Source organism: Lacerta agilis, chromosome 6 (assembly GCF_009819535.1).
Source record: "Lacerta agilis isolate rLacAgi1 chromosome 6, rLacAgi1.pri, whole genome shotgun sequence".
NCBI lineage: Eukaryota > Metazoa > Chordata > Lepidosauria > Squamata > Lacertidae > Lacerta > Lacerta agilis.
In genome coordinates this window covers 66,581,487-66,596,183 of record NC_046317.1, presented here as the reverse complement: position 1 = coordinate 66,596,183, position 14,697 = coordinate 66,581,487, and the positions used below count along the sequence as shown (strand labels likewise).

At 40.3% G+C, this 14,697-nt stretch overlaps 1 protein-coding gene across 8 annotated transcripts in view; it reads right to left on the bottom strand.

Moving 5' to 3' along the window:
- TOX2 (TOX high mobility group box family member 2) overlaps nt 1-14,697 on the bottom strand; it is a 230,275-nt gene that overhangs the window by 152,178 nt on the left and 63,400 nt on the right. For 7 of the 8 annotated variants that reach the window (XM_033153266.1, XM_033153272.1, XM_033153269.1 and 4 more), the window contains exon 2: nt 4,122-4,187. The exons of the other annotated variant lie outside the window; for it this stretch is intronic. In XM_033153266.1, coding sequence (XP_033009157.1) covers nt 4,122-4,187 — 66 coding nt within the window. The remainder of the gene's footprint in view (nt 1-4,121; nt 4,188-14,697) is intronic. 8 annotated transcript variants of the gene reach the window in all.

The window sequence follows — 14,697 nt, the reverse complement described above, 5'->3', positions numbered from 1 at the left end:
CATGTTTTTCCATTTCGTCCTGAGTTCAAGCATCTTCAAAGTTCATGACACCTTTGGTAAAGGCTGTTCTCCAATTGGAGCACTTGCAGGCCAGTGTTTCCCAATTGTCGGTATTTATACTACTTTTTTTTAGATTTGCCTTGAGAGAGTCTTTAAACCTTTTTTGTTGACCACCAGCAGTACGCTTTCCATTTTTATGTTCGGAATAGAGTAGTTGCTTTGGAAGACAATAATCAGGCATCCGAACAACATGGCCAGTGCAATGAAGTTGGTGTTGAAGAATCATTGCTTCATACACCCAAACGGAAGTAAATGGGATTGTGCCCATGTTTAAAGCATAGTATGTAGCTGGAGGAATTGACCTAGTGGTAGATATCTTTGTATCCTTTGGAATCTCCTAGCATGAAAAACCTATGTAGCTACCACTTTTTTCCTTTTCCTTTTGTGCTTTCAGAAGTTGAATCTATAAACATGCTTCCCTCTGATCTGCTGTTTGTTTTTTTGCTTTTATTGTGTTTTTCATGTTTCATTACATTAGGATCTTTTACGATCTGAATTGTTTCTCATGTGTATTGTGAACCGTTTGGAAATTTACATGGAAAAGTGGTATTTAAAAATACCACAAATAGGTAAATGAAACGATGAGGACAAACAACATTAGCAAACCTCTTTTTCACAGTGTGGGAAGGATACTAAACTGATCCCTTCTGTACCCTTGCCTGAGTTTGCAGACTAAGTCAGAAGAGATGCTACCTCTTTATCTAGGAGTAGACACCACTGAATTCAGTAAAACTTACTTCGAGTAAACATGGTTAGGATTGTGTGGTAAGGAAGGAGATCTGCACATATTGCACAGGCAAAGGAGTGACAGGGGCAAAAGCTGCTAATAATTTGGCTTATAGGTGTTAGAAGTTTCTAGCTTCACCTGAAAATACTGAGTTTTCCTTCAAGTCCTTTCCCTGGTTTTTATTTAGACTGTGAATCTGTGAGTACTTTGCTGTTTACTTTTATTTACATACAGTGTCCATGTAATTTAGCATTTTGACAAATATTAAACCATTATGATGATAACTCCACAACAAGCTTGGAAAGAGCAGTCAGTGATAAAAAATTTGAAAAATACTGGATGTGACACGCCCTGAACAGATGGAAAGGGCTTGTGTCCCTTAACTTGCTCGACTGCTATGCCTAGGGCTCCCTTACGCACACATAACTGACGTTGGGTAGAAAAATGTTTTGTATAACCAAGGTAATGGGGATTTTATTGAATGTGCTAATCATTAACTTAGGGAATGTAGAATGCAGGTTTTTGTTTGAACACTTTATTATGGTGTTATGACTTTACAATTAATAGTTAACTTTGTCACTTTGTTTCTTGCCCTTTGAAAAATTAAAAGCTTTTCTTCTGGCAGCAACCGGAGTTTATCCAATCTCTAGAAACTTCTGACTGGATATATGTCTCACTTCACCATATCTGACAAGCTCACATATTGTACTTCTGAAGGTGAGCACTCGTTTTTCTTCTTGTCTTTGGTTTAACATTACTTTTACATCATGGTCAATCTCTGATCTACATGTGAAGCAAACACTTCACTTAAGAATTCAGATATATGGCCAAGACAAGACGCCTGCCAGAGTAGTCAAGAACATATTGCAACCTTGCCCTAGAAAGCAGATATCAGCATCCAAGAAAGAAAGATTACAGCAGTCTTTGCCTAGATATAAATCCTTTGTGCAGGATTATACTCTGCAATGTTTATTGCTGTGCATTTCTGTGACACAGACTGATAACTTACAACATGCACGGAGTACTACATTATGCGGAATGCAGTTTGTAGTCTTTTCTCAAACCTCCAGTGGAGCAATCAAATTTACTGAAGACAGTGAAGCACGCTTGCAAAGATCTGCTGCCTATTTACTCAGCTAAGCCAGATGCATAGGAACATAGGCTGGTGCTGCGTAAAAGAAAACCAATCATAGGATTGGAAAGCACTTCAAAGGTCATCTAGGGATGCAGGAAGCTGCCTTACACAAGCTCAGTATTGCCTACACTGGCAGTGGCACTCCAGGGTTTCAGAAAGGGGACAATCCCATCCCTACCTGAATTGTACCTGAGACTTTCTACATGCAAAGCAGATGCTCTACTACTGAGCTATGGCCCTCCCCCATCACAAATGTATCCGGGCCTGATTCCAGTACCTTAAAATAACTTTTGCAGGAGAGGAGTCTGAGGAACTGAGACATATAGCGGTGACGAGAAATGAAGCTTCTGGCCTAATGGACAAAATAAAAACTGAAAAATCACTGGGACTATGAGAGTTCTCAAAGAATTCAAATGGAATTGCTCACCTTCTCACAAAAATACATGACTTGCCCCTCAAAGCAGCCTCCGTATCTGATGACTGGAAAGTTACCTTATTATTTTAAAAGGGGGAGGGTCCAGGGCAGATCCTGGCAATTACAGGCCAGTTAGATTAACATCCGTCCTGGGAAAACTGGTGTAAAGTATTGTTAAAGATAAAATAGCCAAGCATATAGAGAAGAACAAGCCGGGGTCATCTGGCAAAGCTGAATGTTGGGAGATTCAGGACAGACAAAAGGAAGGAATTGTTCAACAACAAACTGTGGAAGCCTCTACCACAAGATGTTGTGGTGCCTGCCAACCTGTATAGCTTTAAAACGGGGTGTGTGAATGAGGCAACTGCTGGTCCTGAATGGGGTAACTGTGCCCCTGAAGGACCAGGTGCGCAGCTTGGGAGTCATTTTGGACTCACAGCTGTCCATGGAGGCACAGGTTAATTCTGTGTCCAGGGCGGCTGTCTACCAGCTCCATCTGGTACGCAGGCTGAGACCCTACCTGCCTGCGGACTGTCTCGCCAGAGTGGTACATGCTCTGGTTATCTCCCGCTTGGACTACTGCAATGCACTCTATGTGGGGCTACCTTTGAAGGTGACCCGGAAACTGCAATTAATCCAGAATGCGGCAGCTAGACTGGTGACTGGGAGTGGCCGCCGGGACCACATAACACCGAGAGATCTACATTGGCTCCCAGTACGTTTCCGAGCACAATTCAAAGTGTTGGTGCTGACCTTTAAAGCCCTAAATGGCCTCGGTCCTGTATACCTGAAGGAGCGTCTTCACCCCCATCGTTCAGCCCGGACACTGAGATCCAGTGCCGAGGGCCTTCTGGCGGTTCCCTCACTGCGAGAAGCAAAGCTACAGGGAACCAGGCAGAGGGCCTTCTCGGTAGTGGCGCCCGCCCTGTGGAACGCCCTCCCATCACAGGTCAAGGAGATAAACAACTACCTGACATTCAGAAAATACCTGAAGGCAGCCCTTTTCAGGGAAGTTTTTAATGTGTGATTTTGTATCTGATTTTTGTTGGAAGCCGCCCAGAGTGGCTGGAGAAATCCAGCCAGATGGGCGGGTACAAATATAAATATTATTATTATTATTATATTTTATTATATTATTATTATGGCTATATGTTGCCAAGGAATACTACCCATTGTTGGGGAAGAGGCTGGGACAGCAGGAGAGGCTAATTCACACATGTCCTGCTTTGGGCATCACAGAGGCATCTCATTGGCCACTGAGGGGAAGAATGTTTGGGCTATATGGGCATCTGGTCTGATCCAGCAGAGCTGCTCTTATGTTCTTGTAAGGTGCCACAAGGCAAAAGGAGCATCACAAGTAAGTGCAATGAAAATGATGTCAAGGAAGCCGACTGGTCTCAAATCGTGAATCTTCATTTGAAATGAATTTCAAAGCCAACCCTGTATGAGAGATCAAATGTATAACATGAGAAGTGTGAGTGTGCCTTTCCTCCAGTATGCGCTGGCTTTTCATAGGGTAGTAAAGGTTAAAAATGAAATGAGTCTTCCTCTATAAACACTGTTCTGAAATGGTAGAAAACCTTGCACAGCCTTTGCAGACATTTACCGGGAAGGTGACATCTGAATGCTATTTGACACCTCTGCACAACTCTGCACTACGCTGTGTCCTTAGTAATGCACAAGCAATTTAATTACAACTAATATAGGACAGCACACAAGCAAATAATGAGCGTTGTTTGATACCCTGCATATACACACAGCCCACAAAGATTGTTACGTTTTACCTGATTTGCTGAGAGGTACTCCTGGTTATTGTCATTCATTCCCATATACATGTTCTCTCCGTCAAACTGGAAAGACAGAAGAAACCAGTGGTTATCACTGTAGCCAGGAGAGCTAGGTTCTGCTGCTATTTTAGGCATTTTCCAAGCACTTTCATTCCAAAAAGTTCCATTTTGCCTGAAAAGGGTGACCTCATACTGATTCTCCTGCCCAAAGCAAATTGGGTTGTATACATCAACTTTCCCATGGGTGCTCTTCATTAACATGGACAAGGACATGGCCCCACACATTATGCACCTATAGAGGGGCATCCTGAGATTGCATGTCCTCTGCTTCCAGTGTAATCAAGGATCTGAATGAGACTCCTAAGAAATATTAATTTAAAAAAGACACACGAGAAGTTCGATAAATCCCACTGTCAGAAAAACAGGGTACTCCACCACTTTTTATTACCCATCAGGATTTGGGGTGATGGTCAAGGAAGCTTTACACAGAGTAGACCCATTGAAATTAATTAACATAACTGAGGTCCAAAAATTTCAATAGGTCTACTCTGCATGATTTTATACCTTGGATTTTGCATCCATTGATGCCCACTGTCCCCTCCCCACATATTGTACTTGACATTGTGGGGTAGTTTAATTTTGCTCTTCTCCCTTTCCTCCCCCCATCACTGCTGCTCTGGGTCCCTGGAAACCTGAACCTTTAAGAAAGGATTCTACTTAAACAAGGGTGCTCCTGTGCCCTTCATTTTGCCTGCTCTATTCTATTGGATTGCAAAAGGGGTTCATCTAACTTGATTATAGGTTTTCCTGTCACAGCTCCCCTGAGCCAGATCTGAGCTGGTTGTAGGTGAAGCAAATCTTCTGCAGTGAATTGTCCTAGCTGCTTATGGTAGCCTATGGAGGGAAAGTACACTGCAACTTCCCACCTAGGAAAAAAATATACCTGTATCTTAGAGTGTGTTTATTATTGCTTTTGAGTACAGTGAAACTGTTGTCTTCTGCTGCGTTTCACAGCTTTCCCTCCCTTCCCAGCTGCTCACATCAGCACAGCTTCAATTCTTTCATGTCTGTGTGCACACCAAGGGATGTTGAGGGGTGGGGGTGTTTCACACCTTCGCTAGAGCTGGATTAGGAACAGCTTTAGGGCTCCAATCAATGTGAAGCTGGTTTGCGAAACAACGCAAAGCACAGGATACAGATGCATTTTGGAAATTACAACGTGAACATGGATGGAAAAACCAACACTGGAAATACGGTGAGTAAACAGCAAATGGGAATGGAATACTTCCTTGGTCTCCTCTATACAACTTATTTTCTGACTTCTAAAGATGTTATCCATGCCACTTGAAGAATTGCACTATTTACATCTTGGATTGTGTGTGTCTGTGTTTGTGGCAAGCTTTCTGCTTGCTAATCCTTCCCTGCTACTTGATACTTTGGGTTATCCTCCAACCAATATCTCTTGCAAAGTCATTTGGAAACAGAAGCAGCAGGCTTCTAACAGAAAACCGATCTTACAATTAACAAGAGTCCCTGCCCAAGACACAAAGTCTCAGGTGACCCTTGCCTTCTGAATGAAGGAAAGGCCCTTTAGCATACAAGGCTTTCTCAATCTAGCAGCTGATACTCAAAAAGCTCTACTATGGGCACAAGATGCTGCATGTAAACCCTTGTAATTATACAAGCCATATTGGATTATTTCTTATAAATTATACTTTCTGCATTAATTACAGTATTAAAAAAACATGTAAACCTAAAAGGAAGTGTGACAAAGATTAACCTGTGCTCCAGTTTTTTTTTTCTCCCGCTCACCTTTACTTATTTCTTTTGTCTCCCTCCTTTATTCTGCATCTTATCAGCATGAATCTGTCAAAACTGCTCGAGTGAAATCTTACTCATCTGTATTGCTATGGGGCAACATAGCAAAAATTATGCACAGGTGGTGAAATATCACGTAAGTGTGCTTTGAACCGCAGAGATTGAGAACCTGAAGCAAATCACCAAACTTGTTCTGATTTCTTTCTCTGATGCACGTTCTTACAGGGAAGCCCCCAACCTTACCTTCAGAACTGTGCAATGTAATAAAGCTTCTACAGTAAGCTCAAGCCAGACTTAAAGAACCCCTTTCTTGGTTACTTTATCCGAGCACCAGAAAAGGACTGAATGCCATGACACAGCTAGAGGTAGCTGATCTTTTGCATTATTATTCAAATAATCTGGGATTTTGAAAACTCTCTCTATACACTTTTTTAGTACATCAACATCACTGGTTGAAATCTGTAAGCTTCAGGCTTTAAACAGAATTCTTCTTCATTTGAACAAAGGCTGAAAGGCTGGAGCTGTATGAAATGCTGGCAAACATGGGATCCAGCAACATGACTGCAGGTGCTGCGTGGTCTTTGCAGGAAAATATTTGGCAGAAGTAGGAATGCTTATCTCTTCCACCACATAACACTTCTCCCCATCCCCCAGGTACCATTTGCTGGAAATGTTGGGATGCAACCCAGCTTGTAGTAAGGATGGTGGTTTGCATGGGGAGAATGCAGATAATGGGAGGAACTTCCAAGATTCCTAGACTGTTTTCTCTGAGCTAACGTGAGCTAAACTGATACTTTTAGGGTTGCTGACCTCCCTTCCTCCTTCTCCATTCATCCACTATGAGAGAGAAGACATTGTGTGTCTCTACTGAGATGAAAGAATAAGTATAGTTCATTGTACCTCCAACTTTCATAGAATTAAACTAGGAACTACCTAAATATGCATTGGGATGCGGGTGGCGCTGTGGTCTAAACTACTGAGCCTAGGGATTGCTGATCGGAAGGTCGGTGGTTCCAATCCCCGTGATGGGGTGAGCTCCCATTGTTCGGTCCCTGCTCCTGCCAACCTAGCAGTTCAAAAGCACGCCAAAGTGCAAGTAGATAAATAGGTACCATTCCGGTGGGAAGGTAAATGGTGTTTCCGTGCACTGCTCTGGTTCGCCAGAAGTGGCTTAGTCATGCTAGCCACATGACCCGGCAAAAAACTGTCTGTGGACAAACGTCGGCTCCCTCGGCCAGTAAACCGAGATGAGCGCCACAACCCCAGAGTCCTTTGCAACTGGACTATAGGGTCCTTTACCTTTTTTAAAAATATGCATTTCCTTTAATAAATTTAGCTTTCCTGTCTTCCACACAGTGAGACTGCATCCAAGGATAAACATGTTCCTCCAAGATATTTCAGTGCAAAAGTCCAAACTTCTTCTGATGCATATAAACTGAATTGCCATCAGCTTTCCCATCAGCTGGACTCAGAGCCTGGAAACAAATCTGTTTGGAGCAAGGGGTGTTGGCAGAAGCAACAGAAGAAGGGGTTGTAGGAGGGCATTGGCAGGCAAGGAAAGGATAATAATTACCTCCCTCCCCATCCCCCTTGATAAACATCCCCAACCCTGTTATTTAATAAAATACAGGATTGGGGACCCCTGTTTTACAGCTTCGTATGTAGTCCCTACCTAGCAAGGCATTAACTGAAAATAACTGAAGAATTTTAACCACACTGGAGAAAACCAGAAACAATAGCTTTGATAAATAGGTACATCAATGCCACCTTAATTTACATGTCATAAAATAAAGTGCAAGACTCAAAGGCCTGCTCAGTTCCATTGATGACACAACTGCTGTGTCATCATGCACTGAATTGAGTTTATGCAAGGACGGCCACCACACTGCACACAAAGAAAGGTAAAGTAATAGTGACCTGGGTGTGACTTAGGGTGTGGAGAGGCTGGCCACAAACTGTATTGCATCTGTTACACAACATGAAATCAACCCATGCTATGTACACCATATGACCTACACAGGGTCAGAAACAATCAGGGCAGGATTCCCCTACTCCACCGTTCTAAATAAGCACCAGAAAGCTTAGTGTTAAATTGTGTTGTAAAAATGTACAAGCAATAATGCACATCACTCAGTCACCTTTTAATTCTTTAAAGTAAGAAAGAACAAGAGACAAATTCCCACTCTTCCCCTCAAAAATATGAAACCTGTGGATTTTAGCGTTTTGCCCTACTAGATTAATTGCCCTAATATGAGTTATGGAAGAACGTGGATCCTTTTAATTACCCTACAAAAAGCCTCTGAACTGATTTGTCTGCAATTTGGCAGGCTTGCTTCACCCTGAAAAAGCTCCTGTGCTTGTAAATTTCATCCACTTTGGCCAAAAGGGGAAAAGGTTATAGCTATTTTAGATTCCCAATTATAGTGAATGGGGAACACACAGCTTCATTTTATACAGAACCATTTAGAACTCAAATTACACACTGACGCAGATCTTAGGGCTGATGTGCAGCCCTAATATATACACATGTGACTTCAATATTACAAGCATGTTCCTATTTTCTTCTGTGAAGCGTTAGAAGGTACGCTGTTTCAGATATTGTTGCTTCATATCTAGTGTGCCATCATCTCAATAATTTGCAACTACATCAAGCAGTCCAGATTCTAAATCAGTAGAGCTGACTCCCGCAATGATGCACCTAGAAAATGAAGGTTGCAGCTTTGAAACCATGATGACAAAACACAATTCAACAGGAGGTGAATTTAGCATTGCACCAAATATTGCATATCTTCTATTCCAGTTGTACACTACTGCAAGCAGGCCGAGTATTAATCTACATCTCTCATAAAATGCATGCTCATTTCTCTATCCATTCAAAACCCATTATTTTCCATCTCCAGGAAGAAGCCCTAATTGTATCAGCTCCATTCTAGAAATAGGCAAGAAATTGAGTTCATCTTCATATCTATGCCTTTTTAAAAGGTGCTATTTCCATGGAAGCAAATGCAGACTCTCCCGTTATGTAATTCCAATTTGGTAAAACATACTTGTTTTATTGCTTTATATATACTTGTCGCCAACTCAGTAACTGTAATGAAGCCTGTCTTGAAAATTACTGTGCTTCTGATTGCCAACCAGTGAGGCTGAAAATCAACCCTCAAAATTCAGGGGAAACTTCAGAACTTCCTTACTGCAGATTAGATTTTTTTTTTACCCCTCCAGGCAATAAGTGCACAAACAAATTTATTATAAAAATTCTCCTGCCAGGGTATTTTTTCAATTAAATGTTTGCCACTTATGATATAGCCAGGTATAGGAGATAAATAATGGTGCAGCATTCTCATTCTCTTGCACTCGCAACGAAATTGAAGACAATCGGCTTCACCATTCCACACTGATTTACTGTTGAAACAAAATATTTTAATATTTTCCTTTTGTTAGGATGGTTTTCTCCCAGTTTCGATTAGAAGTATCTCCTCATGCATGTCGAGATACTAATCAATTTCCAGATATAAGGACATACATTCATCATACTCTATTTCCGATAAAAAAAATCGATCCGATTTATACTTAATTACCTAAACATCCTGCACAATGGAAACAGTTTTCTTCCTTGTTCTGTTATTTGAAAGAGAAAATAGCCCGGAACCACTGTCTTAATTATTCTTCTGTCCCCATGCAATTGATTTAAAATACATATTTTTCTTTGTATGCTCCATAAACAAAGAATAATTTTAGAGCAGAAAAAGAAATACAGACATGGGTGATGTCTAATTCTTGCAAAGCTCTGAAAGGTTTATCTATTCTATTTAAATTGGATATTAACACTACCATCATTTTATTTGTATGCCGACTTTCCATAGTTAAAACCATGATCAAGGTGTCTTCCAACATGAAATTTTTCTACATAATTGCAAATATAACAAAAGTAGTGATGAACCATTAATAAAACACATTATAAAGTACACAGCCAAACTGAACAATGTCCACACAAATCGTAAGATCTAAAAATAAAGATTATTTTTTATTATTATTTTATTTTTTATTTTAAAAAAATCTAAATCATACCCCAACAGAAGAGTCTATTCAGCAGCCTTGGCTTTTGTAGGTGGAATCAATCAGGTCGCTGCCCTCCCAGGCCAGATGTAAAAAGGCATGCAAGGCAGCGAGCAGGTCTCACAGCCAAAATGGTCTATCTATATTAATACTCAGTTGGTTAGAGGGTGGTGCTGATAACACCAAGGTTGCAGGTTCAATCCCCATTTGGGACAGCTGCACATTCCTGCATTGCAGGGGGTTGGACTAGATGATCCTCAGGGTCCCTTCTAACTCTAGAATTCTATGATTCTATATATAATACATATAGGTATTTAGTGCATCTATACACACCACCACTAACAACAGGGAAGGAGGTCAACAAGTGGGCATTGTTACTACCAGGGACCAAATTACATTTTTTTAAAAGGATAGGAGGATATTTTTAAAGACATTACCGGTAATTGGGTTCTTCAACAGGTAATTCCCCAACCCGTTCAGATTACAGGCAAGTTTGTTGAAGAACAATTAGGAATTTTATTTTAATATTCATTCATGAGCAGCATGCCAACTTAAAAACATCAGGATTTGGTAGTCTGCATTAAACTATTTTTGATACCCACTTATTGAATTTCAACTGTTGGTTTTTGATACTTGGGTCTCTCCTTTTGACTTATCTACTATGAGATTTCAATGGAATTGGTTCTCTTCATTATATTATATTATATTATTTATTATATTATATTATATTATACACACATATTATATTCCTCTGTTTGTTCTCTTGCACACTGTTGTTCTGTGTTGTTGTTACTGTTTGCTGGTTACATAGGTTTAAGTAGGGTGGGACTGTATAATAAATAACACCACGCTTAGTATTAACTGACAACCAGCCTTGGAGGTGTCACTTGGAGGTGTTCATTGGCTTGATGTTCACTGAGTGTGGTATCTGCAGTGAGCTATGGTGAGAAAAAAACTAAGTGTCTTTAACCTTTTCTTTCAAAGTTCAAATTTAGCAAAATACCACCCTACATGTTGCTTAGGTAGTAACTACAAAACAGATTCCCATCAATTTGTTTCTTCTTCAGTTTGCAATTTTAGGTCATTTGTTCTGGATAAAAGCAATGGAACACAGCTTTTTAAAGTTTTTAAATGTAACATTGACATGCACTACAAATACTATAAGCACTATAAAAAATAATAAAAAGCTGTAAGAACTGGAATTTTTTTGCTTGTAAGTGATCTTTAAAAAATACAAGCATCTTGTCCAGAATAGGAGCAGGAAAGCACTGTAAGCAAAGCAGCAAATTTCACAGACATTGCTGGGAAAGCCTGAGAGCAGTCTGGGCGTGTTATTGGAGTTGGTTTTGCTCCTAAACTGTCTGGTAGCAACCTGAGCTCAAAGATGTCTTTGCACAGTTTTGCCAGATGCTGTAGCTATACCAGCCACTGGAGAAAGAAGACCTGGCCACTTTCACACGTCTTGTTCCCAATCAGTATAGACAATTGCAAAGCACTCTGTGTGGGGCCGCCCTTAAAAAGTGCTTAGCCCCACACAGTTGTAGCAGCCAAATTGTTAAATGTGGCCCATTTTTTGAATACTGTATGCTTCTCTGGTTCTAATTTGCATTGCTTCCAGTTCATTTCTAGGAACAACTTCACGATCCAAACTCTGGTTAGAATCATAGAATTGTAGAGTTGGAAGGTACCTGAGGGTCATCTAGTCCAACCCCCTGTAATGCAGGAATCTCAGCTAAAGCATCCATGACAGATCCAGCCTCTGCTTAAAAACCTCCAAGGAAGGAGAATCCACCACCTTCTGAAGGAGTCTGTTCCGCTGTCAAACAGCTCTTAGAATCAGAAAGTTCTTCCTGATGTTTAGTCAGAATCTCCATTCTTGAATCCATTGGTTGGTGTCCTAGCCACTATAGCAGGAAAAAACAAGGTCACTCCATTCTCCATGTGACAACACTTTAGATATTTGAAGGTGGCTATCATATCTCCTCTCAGTCTCCTCTTTTCCAAGCTAAACATACCCAACTCCCTCAACTGTTCACTTGTATGGTTTCTCCTCTGTGTGTTTGTAGATGTACGGTCAGTTTCAAACCTTCACTGATGCACTTTCCGCACTCCGTACATTCAAATAAATAAAAGTAAATGTATGTTTTACTTACAAAGCTGTAAACCAGGGATCACTAACCCAGCAGTTTTAGACATCCTGGTTGGTGGTCCTGTTTTGTGGGTGGTTTGTTGGGTGTGTGTGGAATCGGGGTTTGTTTGTGAAAGGGCCTTTCTGAATGGAGATGGATGGGAGGCTCAAGTATGTTCCGTATGTGTTTTATTTAGAGAGCTTCTCTAATTCTGTGTTACACGCCACCCCCAAAGCAGTCATTTTGTAACTGGCACCCACAGCACTTTCTCAAAATTCAGAATATGCCTGGTGGCCCAAAATAGTTGTTAACTCCTGCCCTAAACAGTTTGGGATGTTGCAAACTGCTTGATGAAGTTGTTGTTGTCTGTTTATTAAATCTGTATACTGCCTTCATCTGAAGATCCCAGGGCGGTTCACAATAGAAAGAAGTTGTGTATCATTAACAAGGATATCAAAATCCCAATCTGCAAATGCTACTATTTTGTTTGAACTATATTGAGCTTTTAAAAACTGAAGTGTTGTGGGATTCTTTTTTTTTTTTCAGATAAGGCTATGTCATGTCACATACTTTTGCACAGAATGGATGAGTGAGCCCATAGGCTCCAATGCTACCAAAATAAACATGCTTAAAATAAAGGGGGCTGGACCGAGAGAGCTCCTGGGTAGTTAATATTTGATATCCAATGAAAACAAGGGGAGCTTTTGCATGGGTTTGTCTGACAATCTTAAAGTCTTGAGTCTTAACCAATCTTAAAGATCATATCTACCAGGGATGTACAGGGAATACCCTTTTGTTTGTTAATTAAAGCATTTTTAAATGTGAATAACAACGCTCTTGTGTCAATACTTATTAAATTTATACTGCCATGCGGGTTGAGATATAATAACACACACACTGCTTTATTATTTATTTATTTGTAAATAAAACTTCTAACTTCATTATTAAAAATTACATTTCCTACATCAGTGGTGTCCAAACCTTTTTCAAAGAGGGCCAGCTTTGATGCTTTAAGAATCGAAATAACAGTAGTTTTTCCTTCATCTTTTTTTCTCCTTCCGTCTTAGCTGTAATATTAATCCCTGTGCTAGTTCCTTCCTTGCAAAGTTTCCAACCTCCTTGTGGCAGATCAGAAGCCATATGTACAATCTGCAGGGTTAATACTAAAACAAACACCTCAGAATGCTGCCATGCCTGCTTTGTCAATGCTCATTTCTGTCAAGTCCCAGGGATGTAAAATGTCTTCCTCTGGCCTGCTGCCATCGAAATCTCCTACCCACAGCGCCACCAGCGTGTTTTCCTAAAAGAATTATTAAGCATTGGCTCCCTTCTGGGAATATATACCACTAAGGTTAGCCTAATCTCTTTTAACTGCAGTTTTCCCATTAAGACCTTTATACAAACTCTTGCCCACAGTGATCCACTTAGCATTATTCATTTGACCACTGAAATGCATGGATTTCCCCTGAGTTGGTAATGTCAAAGAGGGTCAATAGTTCAGCAACAGATTTATTTAAACCCTCAGAAAACTATAGGGAACTAAGTAGCAACAGTTCTATTTCTCACTGCTGCACACACTATGTGACAGGGCTGACCACTGACTTTGTTTTCATCGCTACAGCATGCATTGTTATTTCTCACGCTATTTAGATGGTTACAGAAGCAAAGCTACTGCAAAAGTGATTTGGCATTTACTAAGCAATGGTTTTCAAGCTGCTGTGAGATTCTGTTTTGCATTTAATGCCACACAACACCGAAGCCGGTGAGGTAGTTTTTTTCTTTCAAGGGATTCTTTCTTTCTTTTATTTTATTATTTCAAGAGAGAGAAAGAGGGACAAATTCAAGATGAAAGTGGCAATTCTGACTTTTTGGAAGCAAATGCTTTTGAAACAAACAGGACCTCCTGCTCAGTAAACAACTTTAGGGAGTGTCAAAGAAAGATGTGTGCTCCTCATCCCAGTCCTTTCAAGCCTAATAACACATGTAGTTCATGTAGGTTTGCTTAAAAATAATTCCCACTAGACTACAGTCTAAGGGTGCTTTATGGATTGTACTGTTAATCATCAACAATAGTAAGGAATTTGGAGGCACTGCTGTACATTAAATAATACAGCTACTCCTTAGTGGGCATAATTCATATAATAATTCACACAGTTTATTCAAGAACTTGCTAAACAGTTCAGATCCTTCCCATATAACCCTCAGCTTCAGTAAGAGAAAGTTAGTTTTTAGACTGAAATGGAAGCACATTAATATTTTTCTCTATTTCAAAGTCTAATTACAATTCTTCTCCCTCTCTCCCCACTTTGCCCCTGCCATTTCTCTTCCCATTATAGCCCTCAAATTGGCCTGCAAATTTTGTTCCTTATTCTGTCCCTCCTACAATCTTTGTCATGGAAATTAGAAACAGAATGTGAAAACACTGCAGAGATCAAACTCCTGAGCTAACCCTTTCAGGGCTGAATGTATAAGAAAAAGGAAAGTGTTATAAAGAACAGAGATTACTTTGCAGCCATTTTTTTGTTCGGATATTCTTTCTATGTGCTTTTTCCTAAAAGATCCCAATAAGG